This window comes from Oryctolagus cuniculus, chromosome 2 (assembly GCF_051225735.1).
Source record: "Oryctolagus cuniculus isolate XC-2025 breed Fujian yellow rabbit chromosome 2, ASM5122573v1, whole genome shotgun sequence".
NCBI classification, from domain to species: Eukaryota; Metazoa; Chordata; class Mammalia; order Lagomorpha; family Leporidae; genus Oryctolagus; species Oryctolagus cuniculus.
The window spans coordinates 40740146-40762301 of NC_142868.1; the positions used below are offsets into that span (position 1 = coordinate 40740146).

At 40.1% G+C, this 22156-nt stretch overlaps 1 protein-coding gene across 1 annotated transcript; it reads right to left on the reverse strand.

Moving 5' to 3' along the window:
• Positions 1-12851: 12851 nt before the first annotated feature.
• On the reverse strand, positions 12852-22112 carry COMMD8 (COMM domain containing 8). Its single transcript, XM_002709418.6, has 5 exons — positions 22039-22112; positions 20671-20826; positions 17554-17706; positions 15014-15169; positions 12852-13760 (listed from the first exon to the last, which is right to left on the reverse strand). Exons 1-5 carry the CDS (start codon positions 22102-22104, stop codon positions 13740-13742), a joined length of 552 nt encoding a protein of 183 aa, XP_002709464.1. The 5' UTR covers positions 22105-22112; the 3' UTR covers positions 12852-13739.
• Positions 22113-22156: the final 44 nt, after the last annotated feature.

The window sequence follows — 22156 nt, forward strand, 5'->3', positions numbered from 1 at the left end:
TAGTGAGCCGCGGCACCGGCCTTGGTTAACATTTCATTAGGGGAATATAAGATGCAGTCTGCCTGAGACAGTCCCAGTTTACAATAATTAACAGAACTCTCTCTCACTCTCACACTGTGTACTTGAGTAAATCGTACAGTCACCCTAATTATGGGGGCTCAGCAACATAAAGGATATGGGAAATATCCATAAATTTAATGTGAACATGTTGGATAAGATCTATCTTGGGTCATATGAATAGCTTACTGTTAACTTTGACCACAGTCTTCTCCACCACCTCTGCTCGCCTTCTCATTGTTCTCCCACTCCCATAGCCACTGATCATCTCCAAACATTCCTATGCTGTTCTTGAAGTCTTATATTTAAATCACTGACCGTCAGATATTCTTCCTAACTCAACCCAGTAGCAGTTTATGGATCAAGTCAATGTCATCCAAAAACCATCAAGAAATGCCCTCCTGCATCCCATTAATACCCAATCCTTGTGGCCTCTTTCTCATATATATATACATACATATAATATTGTATATTTCCAGTAGCTCTGTAGATATATATCTGCCTCTCTAAATAAAGTGTAAGGTACTTAAGAGTAAATGCTCCACTTTCTAATCACCCTGTATTATTCAGAGCACCTATTATTCTGTCCATGGTAGAGTCTATAAATGCAGATAAAATGACCTACAATAGTAAATGTGACAATAGGGAAACACGCATAATAGGCAATATCTTGGGGTTATAGATAATACAGTGTGGGGACAGGTGACTCCTATACTCTATCTCATGCTAGTCCCCCAGAGCCTACTCCTACAACTTCTAAATGACTAAGAAAGTCAAAGTTACACTTAAGCCAGGTTGGGGTCAGGCATAGTGGTCATTGTGGTTTTTTCCCCATAAATATGACTATCAAGGCTGAATCCTGCCTGATACGATCACCATTCTGGATCCCACCAGTTCTAGCAGAATCTAACTTTCTATACTAATTACTACTGCTTTTCCTTTATGGAAAAAAAAGGAAATTTTCCTTTTACATTTTCATTTTCTCCCTATTTATGTTTGCCTTATTAAAAACCTTTTGGTCTAGGTTCTGTGGGGTGTTTATGCTTGAAGCTTTATTCTTAATGCTTTGCATTACTGATGGTATACTCCAATGTGAACTCTGAGAGAATTTTCCCAGAGTATATTGCACACCAAATTGTTTTTCTGCTAAGAAATAAAAATAAGGCTTTGAATTATCTAGGAGAGACAGAAAGTTCTTGACATTCGTCATTGCTTCTCAAGCCTGAAAAAAAAATAAAAAGATATACAGGGAAATGCCTTTTCTGTCCCTCTCCCTTTCAACTGTAAACATTCCTATTCTCCTGTTAGGTATAGTATTTACTTATTTAATAACAGAAATATATAATTTGCAAGCCTTACCTCAGAGTGGCAACCAGCCACCACACTTTTACTAGATAACATATTTTTCTACTTGTATTCCCCAATACATTGAATTACAGTTTATCTGCATTTTCTTTTTTAATCAATCCATTATCAATATGTTTCCTACATCTTTTTGAAATACTCACTGGATAAAGCTTGAAATATGTTATGTTTTGCAACAATGCCCCTAAGATGATTATAAGGAAGCCTCTTGATTATTCTCACTTAAATGTCATGGAAAATGGAATTATATACCCTAGTGATCTTTCCTATTCAGAACACCCATCTCTCTTCTAAGAAGGGAATGCTCATGATTCTATTCACCTATGTTGATTGATTATGTTGCTCAACAATTTTAAAGAGGACCAATATTCTTCTTGATAAAAACAAATGTGGCCCTATTACAAAATCAAGATTGCATGTGAGTTTCAGAAATTCCAAGTGGTACAGCTGTTTACTAGGACCAAAAATCTTTGGCATTTCTAGATACATTTTATTCTTGACCACCAGGCAGCATTTTGTGTCTTTGGGATGGGAGCCTAATGGCTAATGTGAAATAATCTTGTGTCATTGAAAATGTTGATGGAAATTAAAATTGGAAAGTTCAATATGCATATTGTTCAAATACATATAAAACTGTTTTAGACAGAATAGAATCTGGGTTGAGGGTGGCTTGCTTGGAAAGTTCCGGCTACCTGCCATCTCTTACTGTTTCACTCCTCTTGACTTTACTCAAGGGGACTGATCCTGAGGCAAAGAACTGTATGCGGTGATCTGGGAGGCATGGGAGAGCAGGACTCATTAGGCTGAAGAATAGGAAATTACTATTCTGCCAGCAAAGGAACACCTCTTTGGCTACCACTTCACCTAAAACTTAATTAAATCCAAAACTTAACTAAACTTTGCAAACCAGTCTCTTGCTATCGTAAGTCATAGCATCCTGTACTAATAGCTGTGGTTTTCAAAGCAGGTGCTACATACGTATGGAAAGAAATGCATATCCTCTTTTGCCTCTCAAAATCCATTATGCTAAACTCACCAAATACGCTAGATGATATTGAATGTTTTATTCCTTGTGTTTTTAAATCTCCACCAATCAATTTGCTATCTATCCTCCTATCAAATGTGATTTAGCTAACTCATATTCTGATTGGTATTACACAGTTATTGTAAACAAGAGTCCCTTTCTCTTCACTTTTCAGAAGGCAAAACTTTTTTCATTGCAACAAAACATAAATTACAATATTTGAATGCTCTTTTAACATAAGCATTTGCTTTCTTACATAAGCAGGTAATACTTTTGTATACTTCCAGACCACGAAAGAAGCCAAATGGCAAGAATGAGTATTTCTGTAAACCTGTAGAAATTTGAAATGGAACAGGTTTTACAAGAAAGAAAAAGGTGTATTCCTGACTTTTATAATTCAAGTTTTCTATTTTGTATCAGTATATGCTGCATTTTCTGATTGAAACTGCTGTTATAATGATGCTTGTGATTTTCTGTAGTTGCTTTCTACATTTGAAATCAGACTTTCATACAGTGTGTGCTTGTTTGTACCCTTTCTGTTAGGGATTTGATTAAAATATTCTAATTGTTTCATCAGTTTCTTTTTATGTGCTGAAAGTATGTGACATTATGCCTTCATTATCTCAAAAGCTATCTGCGGACAAAATCCATGAAGCCTGTAGACTGTGATTTATACACATGAAAGAAGAAATAGATGTCCCTCTAAACAGTGAATCAGTGCATAAGAAACTGTTCAGTGGCCTCTGATTCCTGACCCTTTTACCTTTCATGGCCTTTTTTCTATTCCTTATCATTCATGGAGTAATTGTGTATTCTTGTAAAATGCAGAAACAATTTACTCGCAATCAGGTACGGACACAAGAAACGCTTGTGCTCTAGATTTCAGGACTCTCAAATACCCTTATGGTCACAGGACTGAACTTCACTCAATATTTTTTGTTAATAGGGTGGCTTTGCTATCAAATAAGTTGCTGTTTGCTTTGCTTTGGTACTTTAAGATTTTAAATGTTACAGCAAATGAAAGAAAGAAATATTTGAAAGGCTGGTGTCAAAAACCGTCAGCTGTACTTTAAAAGTCCTTGTGCAGCTTCTGAAATGTAGTTTATTGCTGTAAATATGTACAATTTCTGTTAGCTTGTTTATTCTGAAAACACAAATAAAACATTTTTTAATTAAAAATGCCTACATATAAAAAGCTTACTTTGTACTCTATTTCAACACATATAAGATTTCAGGCATATCTTTTTATAATCCTTAAAAATGTTTAGAATTGTGAATCTATCATTTGAGAGCTTTTATTGTAAAATTTAATACAAAGTTAAATCCCTTTATTTGGAAGAAATTCTTGGCAGGATTATCCAACAATTGTAAAAAAAAAAAATACCAGCACTTTTCAGGACTTTGTTTCTGTATCACTTTGATTTTTTAAAAAATATTCTTTAAGATAACACGCCTTACAAACATTTGAACATATGGAGTGTTTATGTATTAGAAACAGAAGAAATGAACAGTCTCCTTGTATTCAAAAATGATTCCTAAAACTGAATCCATTTATTTGTGAAGTACATTGTGTCACATTTCTTCTAAAATCTCCACTGTAAATATGAATACTAGAGATGACCTACTTGTCAGTCTTTCCTCATTGGAAGAACCCCAACGTACAAACTCATTTCCTCCCTTCAGAAAGAATGCGTTGACAATAAAACACTGAACAGACTAAAGGTGTGAACTTATTTATCCATTAATTGGTGGTCAGTGGAATAGCTTTTCAACAGAAGTCTAAGTTCCAGCCCAGGGATGACTTTAACTTCCAGCAAACAAAGTAAGTGGCAATCACCGTTTTATCAGCTGAGTCTCGGCCTGCAGAGTTATTTGTTGAAGCGTTCCATGCTGGCTGCAGAAGACCATGTTACACAATGGGAGAAATAAATAGTCGTATTATTTAAATTCAGAAAGGAACAAATACATATGTAATTTTTTTAGGATTTGCTATGTCAATAAGACGCTTGAGCAAAATACGTGTGTAGCAGGCAAAGGAAAATGAAGTGTTTATTAATTCAGCAAGCATTTGATGGTAACCTTGCAAAGGCAGTGGGAAAAGACTAGGGTAATAGAAATACCAAACAAACCTTCCCAGGCTCAGAGAAATCACAATATAGATGAGACAAACTAAATAAAGGAGATTGGGACAAACCAGCTCATCTATGCATTTGCAACACATCAAAGTGAGAGTGCAAATGCCCAGAGAGAATTGGCTAAGAGATTTTGTCATATGCTAGCATGCAAAAGGCTTCTCCTCTGGACAGCAGTGAAAATACGTGTTGGTGCGGTGTATCTGTACTATCACTGGTATCCAAGTTATTTTGCATTTGAGTTCATTGTATCATTTCTTTTAACTAGCTGGATTATTCTGAAAATTTTTCAACATATCCACCACCTGAATCCTATACCTTTCAAGAGTCTGCAGCTATCAAGTTAAGCTTCTAACATGGGAGATAATTGTTGTTAATTTGGATTAGACAATGATTCTTTGGAAATAACAACAAAAGGATGATCATAAAAAGAACTAAGCAATTGAAGATCGTCAAAATTTAAAACTTCAGCTCTTCAAAAAACATAGTTAACAGACTGAAAAGACAAGCTGTAGACAGGAAGAAAATATCTGCAAAACATCCATTCCATTAAGACCTGTGTCCAAAATACAAAGAACTCTAAAAACTTAACAATACAACAATTAAAAATGAACAAAACATCTGAAAAGACACCTTGCCAAAGCAGATGTACAGATAGAAAACATGCACATGAAAAATGCTCAACACTGTACATTACTAGGGAATTGCAAATAAGAATAAGATACCAGTAAACCTCTCAGATGGCTACCATCTCAAAAACAGACCACGCCAGATGCTGCTGAAAACACAGCAGCAGAAACTCATTCATGTGGCTAGAAATGCAAAGTTGGGTGATACCAGCAGAACTGTGGCCTGGCTCTCCTTTCCCTCCCCTGCTTCTGAGATACCGAGTCAACAGTACATAGACCGATTCCTTTAGTGAAGTCAATTAAGAGGTATTTCCATTTACCAACTGCATCTTTGGTAGGAAAATCCATGGCATTCGCCAGCCATAGTCTACTCCCAACCCAGGTCAGCACGGAACCAGGATGAGAAAACCCCCAACTCCTAGCTTCTCCCAGGGAAAGGAAAGAATTGGAGCATGAACCCAACATTTTGGCTTTAGTGATTTTCCAAGTGATAGGCCCTTGTCTCAGAGTACTGGGAAGATGTGGCATGCACTAGAAGACCAGTGGATGCTGAGAAGATGGGGCTGCAGAGCAGAGAGGCTGCCACAGCTCCACAGCCTCTCCCTCTATCCTGGAAGAGGATCCTAGAAGAGTAGAGCATCTGTCTGATGTTTTAAGGGACTGTCTGACTTGGAGCACTGCCATGACCTAGAATACTCTAGAAGCCTAGGGATTGCTGAGAACAAAAGTGTGATAGTTTGATGCAGCTCCTGAGAATCTGCAGTACCACAAACAGACACCAGAGAGAACAAGAGATTATGAATTCTTAATAAAGGAACCATAATCATCTACTTGTGAATTTACTCATGACAACACACCTACAGAAAGAGACAAAGGATATTATATATTGATGTAAAGGTTAATTCACCAGGAAGATAAACAAATTAATACATGCATAGAATATCAGAGTACCCGAATATATAAACCAAACATTTATAGAACTGGAGGGAAAAACGAAGAGTAACACAATCATAGATTTCAGAATCCTTCCTTTCAGTACTATATAGACGATCCAGACAGTAAATACCTAGGGAAACAGCAGGATAAACAACATTATAGACCCCAGGGGCCTCACTGATATTTGCAGAACATGCCAACAGCAGTGGAACAATACACACACTTGCCCAAAGCACATGGCACATCCTCCAGGGTAGATATTCTAGAAAGCCTGAAATCACAAGTGAATTTTCAGACCATAATGGAATTAAATTAGAAATCAATGGCAAAAGGAAAACTGAAAAATTGACAAACACATGGAAATTAAAGGAGACATTCCTCAACAACCAATGAGTAAAGGAAGAAATCAAAAGGGAAATTAGAAAGCATCTTGAAACAAATGAAAATGAAAACATGACATATCAAAACTTAAGTCATACAGCAAAGGCAGTTCTACAGGAACTTTATAGCTATAAACACAAACATTAAAGAAAAATATTTTTTAAAAACCTCTTCATATGCCAAGGAACTAGAAAAAGAAGAAAAAACTAAGCCCAAAGTTAAGAAATAATAAAAATTGGAGCATAATAAAGAAAATAGTAGAAAAAAGAGATAAATCAATGAAGTAATTTTTTTGGGGGGGGCAGGCAGAGTGGATAGTGAGAGAGAGAGACAGAGAGAAAGGTCTTCCTTTTGCCGTTGGTTCACCCTCCAATGGCCGCCACGGCTGGCACACTGTGGCCGGCGCACCGCACTGATCCGAAGGCAGGAGCCAGGTACTTCTCCTGGTCTCCCATGGGGTGCAGGGCCCAAGCCCTTCGGCCATCCTCCACTGCCTTCCCGGGCCACAGCAGAGAGCTGGCCTGGAAGAGGGGCAACCGGGACAGAATCCGGCGCCCCGACCAGGACTAGAACCTGGTGTGCCGGTGCCGCAAGGTGGAGGATTAGCCTAGTGAGCCGCGGCGCTGGCTTCAATGAAGTAATTTTTTAAAAATCAGCAAAATTGACAAGATTTTCGGTAGACTAAGGAAAAAACAGAGAAAATTCAAATAAAATCAGAAATCAAACAGAAGATATTTTAACTGAGATCACGAAGTAAAGGAAGCTGAGAACACTATGAACAATTACATGGCAACAACTACACTGAAACAAGTGAAGACATTCTAAAAAACATAAAACCCACAGAGGTGAATGCATCATTGGGACCACCACCTGCAGTGCCCGCATCCCATATGGACGCCAGTTCGAGTCCCAGCTGCTCCACTTCTGACCCAGCTCTCTGCTATGGCCTGGGAAAGCAGTAGAAGATGGCCCAAGTCCCTGGGCCCCTGCACCCATTTTGGAGACCTGGAAGAAGCTCCTGGCTCTTAGCTTCAGATCTGCGCAGCTCCAGCTGGTGCAGCCACTTGGGGAGTAAACCATCAGATGGAAGACCTCTCTCTCTCTCTCTCTCTCTCTCTCTCTCTCTCTGCCTCAAATGTCTCTGTGTAACTCAAATAAATAAATAAATCTTAAAAACTGAATCATGAGAATCTGAAGAGATCTATAACTAGTAAGGAGGTTGAATCAATAATTAACAAAGAAACATCCAGGGCTTCATGGAAGAAGCATACTAAACATGTAAAGATACTTAGTGGTGAAAAACTACGTTTTTCCTCTAAGATCAGGAATAAAACAAATATGCCCACTCTCACCATGTCTATTCATATAGTACTGAAAGTACTAGCAAGAGCCATTATGCAAAAAAAAGAAAATAAAAGCATCCAAATTGGAAAGAAGTAAAATTATCTCTGCTCACAGATATGATCATATATATATGTAGAAAATTCTAAAGATTTTATACACACACATTGCTAGAGTTCAAGTACTCAGAGAAATTTCAAAATACAAAATTAGCATACAAAAATTGGTAACATTCTATACACTAATCATAAAGTATCTTGGGAATTTAAAAAATCTCATTACAATAGCTGTATAAAACTTAAAATACTTAGGAATAATTTTTCTAGCAGTTTGTATTTACAGCCAATACCCTGGAGATTCTTCTTTTATTTCCTTAAAGATTTATTTATTTATTTGAAAGGCAGAGTACAGAGAGGGAGAGACAGAGAGGTCTTCCATCCATTTGTTCACTCCCCAAATGGCCACAACAGCCAGGACTGGGCCATACTGAAGCCAAGAACCAGGAGCTTCTTCCAGGTCTCCCACACAGGTGCAGGGGCTCAAGCACTTGGACCATATTCCACTACTTTCCTATTGCTTTCCCAAGCAAGAGTAAATTTCTGTCTCTCTCTCTCTCTCTCTCTCTCACTGTTCACTCTGCCTGTCTAAATAATAATAATAATAATAATAATAAAAGATTAAATTTAACCAAAAAAGTTAAAGTTTTCCACAATGCAAACTATAATGGAAGAAATTGAAGACACAAATGGATTAAAAGATATTCCATGATCATAGCTTGTAAGGATTAATATTAAAGTGCTCATTCTACCCAAAATGATCTACAGATTCAACACAGTCCCAATCAAAATTCCAATGACATTCTTCACCATAATAGAAAAATAAATCCTAAAATTCATATTGAACCCCAAAGAAATCTTGAAAAAAGAACAAAGCTAGAGGCATCACATACTTGATTTCAAAATCTACTGTAAAGCTATAGTATACAGCTGGAATATAGCTATAGGATACAACTAGAATCAAAACACTCACGTAGACCTATGGATCAGAATTGAAAGCCCAGAAATAAATCCATAGACTTATAGCTAACTGATTTTTATCAAAGGTGCCAAGCATACACATTAGGGAAAGGACAATCTTTTTTATAAATAAGGTTCAGAAAAATAATACCCACACACAGAAAAATTAAAACTAGATCTTTGTCTTACCATATACAAAAATGCAAGACACGAAACTACCAGAGGCTAGAATGATCCATGTCATAATGGATTAGAATTATAGAATTAGATATTATGAACTCATTTAGTTTGAAATAGATGCATGACTATATAAATTTATAACAAAGTCATAGATCAGTTGATCTACGCCAATTAGCACACATTTATACTTCTTGGCTCTGTTAGCACTGAGAGGGTCTAACAGAAATTATGCTCCAGGAGTAATAAGCCAGCAAGCTTGGTTTCTTATACCACCCTTCAATGAAAGCGAGGAGAAATGGCTAATTGTAGAGCTGCACAGAGCAATGAGCCTGGAGCATCTTACACTACCAAAAGTAAGGAAATGCTTCAAAACACAGGACAAGAAGGAAAGGATGGAGGGAGGTGGAGGGAGGGAGGCAGGAAGGGAATTGGGGGTAAGGAGAGAAATGGAGGCAGACAGGCCTAAATAAAACAAAAGCCACCCTCAATTGTGGGGGTGTGACAAAGGGACACAGGTGCTCCCTGAAAGAGCGCCAGCTGTCAAGAGTGGAATACTGTGAATGATAAACAGTACTGGATTACGGTCCCAGGTATGAAGTAAATATGCATGAGCTCAAATAAATCATTAAGTAAGAAATGGGAGAAAAGAGACAAACGTGTGCAGAACTCCATGGTTTATGTAGCTACTTTGATCTCAAAGAAGGAGCACAACTCCCCTGCTTATATTTGGACTGAAAAGACCGATTTCTCTCCAAAGAGTGCAGTATAGAAAGGGGGGAAATAAAGAGTAACTGTAGGGTGAAGAAACACGACAAACACTTCCACCAGGTAATCAAGGTCAACGTCAAGTCATAAACCACGTTAGTAAATATATATGCTTAATATGATGCAAAGAAAATAGCTCTTGATTTCTGTGATTGTCCTCCAAAAAACCGCTAACTCTAATCGTGAGAGAAACAGAGGGATAGGCTACAAAACACCTCACCCCCACTCTTTAAAACTATCAAGATCACCAAAGAAAGGGGTCTGGAAAACTGTCAGAGCAAGGGGAACCTAACAGGATAGAATTAAATATATGGTAACTAAGATAGAATCTCAGAACAGAAAAAGCATATTGGGCAAAAACAAGCTATCTGAATAAATTACGTAATTTCTTAAGTATGTATTATTATTTATAACAAATATATCATATAACATAAGATGTCAGTAATAGGGAAAATGGTGTAGGGCATATGAATACTCTCCGTGCTTTATTCTTTGCTTTTCTGTAAATCTAAACTGTTCTTTAAAAAATAAGATTTATGGCGCATAGGAGAAAATATCAATAAGGCATATGAAGGTACTTCAAAAAGTTTGCAAAAATACAATTAAAATATGCATTTTTCCACAAACTTCATGAAGTACCCATGTATACATTATAATGCACTTGTATTCAGAATATATATAGAACTCTCAAAATTCAATACTAAGAAAACAAACTATATCCAATAAACGAAGGCAGGGGAGGCAACAGATCTGAAGAGAAACTTCACCAAGAAAATACAAATGGAAAAAAAAACACATTAAAATATGCTCAATATTATTAGGGAAGTGATTTTAAGATTTATTTATTTGAAAGGTAGAGTTACAGAGAGGGAGAGAGATCTTCCATCACTCCCCAAATGGCCCAAACAGGTAGCACTGGGCTAGGCCAAAGCCAGGAGCCTGGAACTCCATCTGGGCCTCTCATGTGGATGCAGGGATCTAAGGACTTGGACTGATCTCCAGGTGCATTAGCAGGGAGCTGTATTGGAAGTGGAGCAGCCAAGACTCAAACTAGCACCCATATAGGATGCCAGTATCACAGGTGGCGAGATAACCCACTGTACAACACTGGCCCAGGAAGTGACTGTTGAAATCCCAGTGAGATACCACTATACACAGAGCAGCTGAAATGAAAGACTGATCACACCAGTGTTGGCGTGAAGCTGGAACTTCACAATGAGAACATAAAACAGCAAAGTCATTTTGAAAAATAGTTGGGCAGTATCTTGAAGACAAACCTACCACACGAACCATTTCACTCCAAAGTGTGTACTAAAAGAATACAGGAACGTTCATAGCATGCTGTGTATTCTAATAGCCCAAGACTTGAGTCAAGCAAAATATCCATCACTGATTAAAAGATCAATTAGGACAGGGGTAGGCACTTAGCACCACAGTTAAATCACTGCTTGGGAAGTTCACATCCCATATTAGAATCCCTGGGTTTCAGTCCTGGCTCTACTTCCAATCCAGCTTCCAGCTTATGCACACCCTGCAAGGAAGCAGGTGAAGGTTCGAGTCCCTGAGTCCCTATAACCCACCATTGGAGATGTGTAAAGAGTTTTGCAGGCTACTGGCTTCAACCTGGCCCAACCCTGGCTGTTGCAAACATCTGTGGAGTGAACAAATGGCTACAAGATATCTTTCTTAGTCTCTCTCTCTCTCTCTCTCTCTCTCTCTCTGAACAAATGGCTGGAAGATATCTTTCTTAGTCTCTTTCAAGTAAACTTTTTAAAAAAAAATTTAATCTCTACAACATACTACTTCTCAACGATAAAAATGAGCTATTGATATGTGCAACAAGGATAGAACTCAAAATAGTGCTGAAAGAAGTCAGACTAAAAATTAGGTGTACATACTACACTCTTGAAATACAACCAGTCTTTACTGACAGGAAGTCAATCAATGGTCTCTTGGGGGAAGGTGTCAGGGGCAGGGACAACAGAAGAGTGGGAGGAAACATAAAGTAGTGATCAATATGTTCACTCTCTTGTTATGGTGATGCTTTCAAAGGCAAACCTGTATATGTGAGAACTTCTCCAACCTCACACTTTAAATATGTGCTGAATACATGCAGTAAACCAGTTAGAGTTCAGTGAAGGTGTCAGATGTGCTAAGGAAATGACACCATGCGGTGAGAAGAGAACTGAGCACAGATTTCATCCTTGCAAAGGAGATACATACTGCATTGAAGGCAGAAATTCAGAAGAGATCTCAAGATCAGTGCTACCCAAGGCACCTATCTATACACCATCACTGCTGCATGACAAGAAGGTAAAATCAGGGCCAGCGCTGTGGCACAGCGGGTAAAGCTGCCACGTGCAGCGCCGGCATCCCATATGGGCACCAGTTCAAGTCTCAGCTGCTCCACTTCTGATCCAGCTCTCTGCTATGGCCTGGGAAAGCAGAAGAAGATGGCCCAAGCACTTGGGCCCCTGCACCCACATGGGGGACCAGGAAGAAGCTCCCGGCTCCTGGCTTCAGATTGGCCCAGCTCCAGCTGCTGCAGCCATTTGGGGAGTGAACCAAATGATAGAAGACATCTCTCTCTCTCTCTCTCTGCCTCTCTGTAACTCAGCCTTTCAAAAAATAAATCTTTAAAAAAAAAAAAAAGGTAAAATCAACAGCCACATTTAGCATGTTGCTTAATTCAGCTGATACTTCATCATAACCAAAACTTCTTGATGAAGAAAACAACATATTGATGAACGTTCTGTCCCAAGCTCCTTGTCTAATCCCCAACCTGTAACAAATTTGTACAGCAGGCACAGTTTGGGTAGCGCTGTTTAGATCACACTCACATATTCACTGCAACTCCCTCCGCCTATCTTCATTTGTATGAGAAAAGTAATAATCGCCCTGGACACCCTCAAAGAACAGTCTGGTGGTCTAATGAGCCATAACGCTTGCAAGCAGCAGGCACAAATGAGTTATGTATTTTTGACTACTGCATTACATAGAAAGTTATCTGAAATAAAGCAACATGTAAAAATAAAATATAGCTTTTTATTTCTTCCAAATGTTTGTTTTTAAAAGTTAACTGAAGTTAAAAACAGTTGGCTTTCCAACTTGTTAATATCCAAGAGTTAAATTCAATATTAAGAGTCTATAACAAAAGCAGATCTTCATCTTATATATTTGAATATATACACTATACAATGACATCTATTCCTTTTAGTAGAGCATAGTCATCTAACAGATACAGAAATGCATAAGTAATAGTGCTGTTTTTATTTTCTTTGTTCTAGATTTTAGTTTCTAGAATTCATAAACTCAAAATTTTCCACACCAATTTGGAGTATTTTTCTATTATTCATGTCTGACAAAGAGCTTTTCTCTTAAGAAATGTTACATTTTATAATCTTGCCTTTGAAATACAAGAAAGATATGGAATGTCCTGAGTTATATTCGCAGCTTATACATTCTTTTAGAAAGTTGTTTTTAAATATCACAAATTAATTACATATCCATAACACATGTCCTTGCTATTCACATAATTCTTTAGGCAATATTTAAGTATATTTGTGCTTTGTATGCTTAATTACTTTAGAACCTATTTTTATTTTTAATAAAACTATATATCTACAAAGATTTCTCAAATACTTAATAAATGAGACAAAACAATCATTATGAAAATATAAACTGCTACTATGGCTTTTTCATCTTTCATCTTATGCACTTCCTGTCCACCATGTAATTTCCTGTTCTTTGGGGATTTGATAAGTTTTTATCTTTGTAATCTCCACACTGCTTCTTGCTCAGCTTGATCAAGCAGTCAATACACAGAAGGGTTTCTGAATGAACACACAGTATCCACTCTGCCATAGGAGTTGTAGCAGTGAACTCTGACAGCACTGGTCTTTGTCCATTCCAGTTACTTCAACTGCAGGACCACCTTCAAACACAAATGGAGGAGGGGAGAAATATCAGGTTATACCAGATGATGCTGATATCACTAAACAGCATGCTTTCCAATCGGTGAAGAAAGGCACGGAGAGCTAATAGCAAGTAAGTAACTGATAGCACAGGCTACTGGAAGCTGGGCTCAAGAGTCACTCAACAATCATACAAGGCTCTGCCAAACCAAAGACAAGCCAGGCTCAGACAATCAGTTTGATTACTCAACACTAGACACTAAGACACTGAAATATTTGAGCAAATACAGAGCATGGAGAGACGCTGAAGCACAACAGGGACTTAAAAGGGCAGGCTCAAGACAACTGATCAGCAGCAAGAGAGGGAGGTGAGAGTAACAGACTTAATCACTAAGACCAAATCGCTGGTTGAAAATGCTGGGCAATAAACAAAGAACAAACATACACAAACATATTTACTTTAATGTCTTCCCCACAGCAACAGTTTCTACTGTTTAAGCATTATTTTTCACATTTCTTAAACATTAGGAGTGTTTGTAGCTATTGAGTCACTCCACTGACAATGTGAAGTTTTTAAGAACATGCAATAGTGCCATCTTGTCTCAACCTGATTTTGTCATAACCACTAAGAGCCGTCTTATTTTCTATCATTTGTCTAGCCAACTAAGATACTTTTTTTGGAGTCCTGTTTGTTTTAATCATTAAAGACTCTTTAGAATAAACAAATTTCATGACCTAAGGTAAAAATTTTATTTTTATCACCAACAAGCACTGCATCAAAACACTAGCTGTTAGAACGGCACAATCAGTCTTTCAAAAATAACTATTTGAAAATCTATGGCCCCAACTAGGTAACTGAACACTTAAAGTTTTAATTAATTTAATATTTAAAACTGACCTAGGTCTGATCTCTAGATCAGAAAACAGTAACAAAGCATTTCCTGTGCTTGATATAAAATATCTGGGAAGAGAGAAACATTAAAAGTGAAATATATTTTCTTATATTGCTCTAAGGCAAAAGGGGGGACCCTTTTATCTGCCAAGGGCCACGTGGATATTTATAACATCGTTTGCTGGCCATACAAAATTATCAACTTAAGAACTAGCCTACCATAGATTCATTGAATTTCGAGTCCCTACTGTAATTGCCTTGGCAGGGCCAGACCAAATGATTGCACAGGCCTTATACAGCCCACAGGCTGGATGTTCCCCACCTCTTCTAATGGTATCAAGCAAAAACATTTAAACCGTACGACAAAATTAAATGAAATACCTTATTAGCTGCTTCCAAGGAATTTATTAGATTCTGAAGTTCTTCTTTACTCATTTCAATAGAATATGGTTTTACTTCACCATTTTCTTTGACATCTAGTTGAAGGTTTAACAGTGGCATCTGTAGTGTAGCAATCTTGTCACTAGAAAGTGCAAGCTGCATAAAATTAGGGAAAAAAGTAATTAGAAAATAGTAAATGGGGGGGAGGGCAGCACTGTGGCACAGGGGGTAAAGGTGCCATCTGCAGCACAGGCATCCCATATGGGCACCAATGCTACTACTGGCTGCTCCACTTCCGATCCAGCTCCCTGCTAATGTGCCTGGGAAAGCAGCGGAAGATGGCCCAAGGGGTTGGGTCCCTGCATCCAGGTGTGAGACTCAGATGAAGCTCCTGGCTCCTGGCTTCAGCCTGCCCCAGGCCTGACGGTTTCAGCCATTTGAGGAGTAAACCAATGGACAGAAAATTCTTTCTCTTTCTCTCTTCTCTCTCTCTCTCCCTCCCTTCCTCCCCCATCTCTCTCTTTCTCTCTCTCTCTCCTGTAATTCTGACATTCAAATAAATAAAAAATAAAATCTTTCAAAAATAGTAATTGGGACTATATTAAATATGTAGGAGAGCTTACAAATAATAGTACATTAAAAAAAATCCCTGTACAGGAAAGTACAGGGAAAAAGGTCAAAGAAAGTTAAACCCATGCTATATAATAAGTACTTTAAAGACAGAGAGAGAGAAAAGAGTGAATAAAAGAGAAAAAATAGGAAAAAATAACATTCAGTCAGCAGTTTTGTGGCAGAAGATATCCAGGTAAGAATTATGCCTGGGAAGTACTGAGTAGGCCCAATGCAGCAAGAAAAATGAATTCTTAAAGGTTAAAGACACCAAGAAGGTGGAAGCCCATGTACAAAGATAAATGAGACTAAAACTACTAGTAAACTCTCAGAAATCAAGATGCTTAATTCATAATCAGGCAACTACTAAACAATCAACAAGAAAGATTATCAAGATACCATGTCCAATTAGAGCCACTCAACATATTTACCTATCTTAGTTTCTATTTCTAGAGTGTATGCATCCTAGGGGAACTGGAAGAACCGGATACAGTATTTATGGTACTATCCTGTTTGAAACAATCACTGTGGCTTTGCAGATAGCAAAAAGGAAATCAATTTTCCTTGAGTCTGAGCCAGAAAATTCCATAAGTGAATCGTGTTTGGAGTGCCACTACTCTCATGTGCAGTGGTAAGGACACCTTCCTTAACAAACAGCCTCAGATAACCCCCTTGTGGTGCACACAACAAACAAATCTTCACACATGAGGGTACGACAGGAAGTTTGTGGGAAAAAAAAAAAAACATAATTACATTATAGGCTTATTTTGGTGTACAAAATTCTGAAATCCATGCATACAGTAGGTCTTCAAAATTATCACAAAAATGTATATCATTTTTGTACCAAAATAAATTCAACTTTTAAATTTATTTTTTTCATTTCAAAGTCACACGGAGGGATGGGGGACAGGCAAAGAGAAGGAGACATATAAATAGCTCCCTTCCGCTGGTTTTAATTCCACTTCCAATGAACTTTTCACAGCAACCTTTATCTCTTCTATTCTCTGATCCAAAAAAGAGGACTCATACTATCTGAGATTTAGAAATAGCACCATCAGGTTGTCTATCCATAAATACTTCTCTTCAGTGTTTCTTATAAATGGTTTCTCAGCCTAGGCTTGAATACTGCCAATGAATGAGGAACATACCACCATAAGAAGGGATTATAACCATTTCCAGGTACACACAGTTCTTAAGTTCTTTGCCCAGTTGAATTCAAATTTATCTTATCACAAATGATACACCTTAGCCCCTGTCTGCTCTCTGGAATCACAGGGCACAGGTCTGTTCCTTCATCCACGGACTTTTCAAGTTGTCTCATTCCTATTAGGTTGTACCTTTTCCAGATACATAGTCTCACATGTTCCAAGGCAATTTCACATACAATGATTTTAAGTTTCTGGACACTATTTTTCGGTTGGGTTCTAATTTGTTTAACTATTTCTTAAGTTTGGCAGACTTTCTAAACTAACCAAAAAGATTACTAAATGTAATTGCTATTAAAATTACTAAACTAACCAAGAAGATTTAACAGTGGAAAACAATACTAGAGCCATCAGGGGAAGGTATCTGGCCTAGCTATTAAAACACTGGTTAGGACATCTCAGTCCCAGATCAGAGTGCCAGGGTTTGATACCCTGGCTCTGCTCCTGACTGGCCAGACACAAGTTGAATATATATTACCCTACCACCACATATAGCACTGAATGACTTACAGATCTAGTTATTTATCAACACAATATTATAGTCAGTTTTGATATTTGTAGTATACTTGTGTCCAAGTTAATGAAAAAGTTACAATTTAAACTGTCTTTGGTATTTCTTTGGATCAATGTATTCTCAGAATAACACAAATTTTAGATACATATGATAGGCTTCTCTAAATCCAAAAAATGAAAAACATACATACTCACAAATAAATGGATTCTTACCTTTAACTGCCAATCAAAGTCCTGTAGCTGTGCAGAGGAAATATCAATGATTTCTCCTAACAGAGCCTGCTTGATTTCATCTTTTCTACTTTTCAAGCATTTCATGATAGCTTCTTGATGAGATGAATTCAACTGATTCAACTGCTGAAATATCTATGAAAATATAAATAAATGGTTAGAGAATAAAAAGGCTAATCTGCTCTAATTGTAAAAACATATTTCTACTCTTACACATTCTTTTCCAACATTTATTTATTTATTTATTTGAGAGACAGAGTTACAGAACAAGTGAAAGACAGAAAGGTCTTCCATTCACTGGTTCATTCCCCCAAATGGCCATAACAGCCAGGGCTGAACCAATCCGAAGCCAGGAGCCAGGAGCTTCTTCCCGGTCTCCCACACGGGTACAGGAGCCCAAGGATTTGGTCATCTTCCACCGTTTTCCCAGGCCATAGCAGAGAGCTGGGTCGGAAGAGGAGCTGCTGGGACATGAACCAGCACCCATATGGGATACCAGCGCCACAGGCGGGACAGTTAGCCTACTGTACCACAGAACTAGCCCCCTCACATGATTTTTAAAACAATATTAAAAGGAGAAAGACTCTTGTATCTTAAGGAGAGTAAGAATGAAAAACTATCAAATCAGTTTTAACAAATTTCTGCAAAATAGAAACTGAAAAAAAAGGGTTGGGTGATCAAGCAGCACAGAGGTGACTACACCTACACAGCACCAAAGCCACAGCCATGCGCACACATCACACAATGCAGCCTTGAGGGCAAGCAGTACCACAGGAAACAGAAGAGCATGGCAAAGGGCCCATTAAACAGGAAGATGAAACTCTCACCAATCTGTGTGCACCTTAACAAGCCAGCCTGTGTGTGTGTGCATCTGTGTCCAACACATTTCCTTATGCAAAACTGACTAATACAGAGGGTGAAAAGACAAGCCACATAAAACAAGGTATTTAAAACACATCCCTCTAAGGGCTTACCTCCAGAATACCATCCAAATCAGTAGGATGAACATAAGAGAACCCCATTTTTTAAAAGTAAGCAACCTACTCAAATATACGTACATGGTTCTTGATGAAGATGCAAAAGCAGCTCAATGAGAAGGGAAGCCTGTGCACTTGCACTTCAGGATGCCTGCCCTAGAGACGCTGATCCAGGTGCACACGAGAAGACAGGGACAAAAGCGCTCACAATACCAACACTTGTCACAAAGGAAGAGGTGACAGCAAAATGGTTCTTCAGTGGGGGATAAATAAATAGATCTTATTTGGGGCTGGCATTGTGGTGGAGCCAGTAAAGCCACCGCCTGTGATGCCAGCGTCCCACATGGGTGCCGGTTCGAGTCCCAACTGTTCCACTTCCGATCCAGCCCCCCTGCTAATGGCCTGGGAAAGCAGCAGAGGATGGCCGGAGTGCTTGGGGTACCCTGAAGAAGCTCCTGGCTTTGGTCTGGTCCAGCTCCTGCTATTGCAGCCATTTGGGGAGTGAACCAGCCAGCAGATGGAGGATCTCTCTCTCTCTCTCACTCATTCCTTCTCTCTCTAACTCTGCTTTCCAATGAATAAATTTTTAAAAAAATATTTTAATAATTATAATCAAATACTATGAAGGGTCAAAATATATGCACTAGATTCTTAGTTGTCCACATTGAGTCAACTAAATATAAAAGACACCTTGCATTAAAAACAACTTACAAAGGGATACATTATGTTGTCATTTACAAGTTACACATCTAAACATCGGAATGGATTGCGTCCATTGCTTACTGAGGCACACAAACATATAATATGGAACACAAAAGACAAGTGCCATGCTCAACAAAGAGTGCTGGTCTCTAAGTAGGGGTGGCGTTTCCAGGTGGAGTGCAAGAGTATTTAGGTTACCTCTAGAACGCCATCTCTAAAACAAATACACCGGCCGGCGCCGCGGCTCACTAGGCTAATCCTCCGCCTAGCGGCGCCGGCACACCGGGTTCTAGTCCCGGTCGGGGCGCCGGATTCTGTCCCGGTTGCCCCTCTTCCAGGCCAGCCCTCTGCTGTGGCCAGGGAGTACAGTGGAGGATGGCCCAGGTGCTTGGGCCCTGCACCCCATGGGAGACCAGGAAAAGCACCTGGCTCCTGGCTCCTGCCATCGGATCAGCGCGGTGCGCCGGCCGCAGCGCGCCAGCCGCGGCGGCCATTAGAGGGTGAACCAACGGCTAAAGGAAGACCTTTCTCTCTGTCTGTCTCTCTCACTGTCCACTCTGCCTGTCACAAAAAAAAAAAAAAAAAAAAAAAAAACAAATACACCAACTGAAACACACAAAGTAAAATGTAAAACAACTGTTTTTGGCCATGGAAATGTAGCTGTCATATAACTTCTATTTTCTTCTGTATGCTTTTAATCAGGGGTGGGGAACCTTTTTTCTGTCAAGGACAATGTGGATATTTATAACATCACTCTCAGGCCATACAAAATTATCAACTTAAAAATTAGCCTGCTGGGGCCGACTCCATGGCTCATTTGCCTAATCCTCCACCTGTGGCGCCGGCATCCCATATGGACACCAGGTTCTAGTCCCGGTTGCTCCTCTTCCAGTCCAGCTCTCTGCTGTGGCCTGGGAAGGCAGTGGAGGATGGCCCAAGTGCTTGGGCCCTGCACCCAGCTCCTGGCTTCGAATTGGCTTAGCTCTGGCCATAGCAGCTATCAGTGGGGTGACCCAATGGAAGGAAGAACTTTCTCTCTGTCTCTCTCACTGTCTAGCTCTATCTGTCAAAAAAAAAAAAAAAATTAGCCTGCTATAGACTTACTGAATTTAGTTCCACCTGCAGTTGCCTTGGCAGGGCCAGACCAAAGATTTCGCCGGCCTACGTGGTCCATGAGCAGGACAGTCCCCTCCCCTGAGAAATGCTCACAACTGAAAGAGTATTCAGAAATAAAACTACAAAAAACCCAGAACTTCCACAATCGGATTTTCCACTTAAACTTGTAAGGATTTTGCTGTTAGAAAATATACTTACCGACAACAGTCCTCATATTCTATAGTGCTCTAAGGACTAAGTTTAAAAACAATCTGGGCATGACTTATTATTTATTATAAGGTATAGAAACTTGGAGGGAAGTTACCTCTTCATCAGATAAATTTTTACCAACAGCAGCTTTGAAAAATTGGGTAATGTCTTCCAGAACATGCATCCATTCTGTAGAATCCCAAATGCTTTGATAATCCTGGGAAAGCGGATAAGCTCGACCACAAATGCCATCAATTGTTTTGTGCAGAAGCTAGAACAAAACCAAACAGAAAGAAATATCCTAATAAGCACAATTATAGAAGATTTTTCCTTGTAACAAATGTTGAGAGAACTTCATGCTATTCCCAAGAGCAGCCGAGGTTGAAATGTAACAACTCTGGGGATGGCTGGCCCTGTGAGACACTGTGCCCCAACAGCTTGTGACACCGCCATCCCCATCAGAGTGCAGGTTCCAGTGCTGGCAGCTCCACTTTGCATCCAGCTCCCTGCTAAAGAGCTTGGGAAAGCAGTGGAAGTGCCTGGGTCCCTGCTACCCACATAGGAGACCAGGCTGGAGCTCCCGGCTCCAGGGAGACCCCCAGCCACTAGAGCTGTAACTCCTTCGCTGTAGAACCACACAGAGCAGACATTAGAGTTAAAGTGGTTTTTCCTTGATTCTTGCAGGAGATAAATGAAGTCCCTTCTGTCTCTCCTTCCACACCCTAAACAGCACCACCGCTGCAAATGGAGTAGGGGGAGAAGGCAGCCCAAACAGGGACTTCCCTGTCAAAGATGCTCCACAGGACGCAGGCCAAGGCGCCATGCTACCTCACCCCACCGGCGCTTCAAGGGAGCAGTGCCCGAGCGAATGAATGAGGCTCCTTCACAGACTCGAGGTGCCAAGGGATAAGTCATTCTTTGGGGCCAGTCGAGTAAGTCACCTGGTAATTTTGCTCTCTTGGCAGTGCCTACCGAGTTCGTTTCCGCCGCCCTCAAGGGGGCAGGGTCGGCTCCAGTATGGGCCACCAAGGTATCCACATAACCCAGGGAGCCGCTGGAAGGTCTGTGTTGAATGAATGAATGGATGGATGGATGGTACACGAGGCGGCGGCAAACCACCGACCGCACGTCATAAGCTTGCCAAGACGACGTGGCGACTCCACTGCCCAGCCCAGGGTCGCTGTCCCCTGCAGCGCGTGGGAGCAGGCGGGCCACACCCACCACGGGGCAGGCGCCGCCGGACGCACCAAGGCGCACCAGCTCCCTCCAGCCGCAACCAAGCCGGGAGGCGGACGTGTTGCCCCAGGCCTCGGCCGCCCACGCCCCCCCAGGGGAAGCAGAGGATCAGCCGCCCGCAATCAAGTTGCTTTCTTTTCCCTTCCCTGGGGAGCTCGCTTCATGGCCACAGCCAGCGTGACCGCGAGCCAGGCCGCCCCGGAGCCGAGGCCCTGGCAGCAGCCGCCGCCGCCGGTGCCCTCCTCACCTGTGGGCCCAGCTCGGCTGGCAGCTTCTGCAGCCGCCACAAGGGCGTCCCCTCTTCCGGCTCCATCCCTGTGCGAAGCTGGGGCCTGGGTCACGTGACAACCCCAGACTGCCCCAAT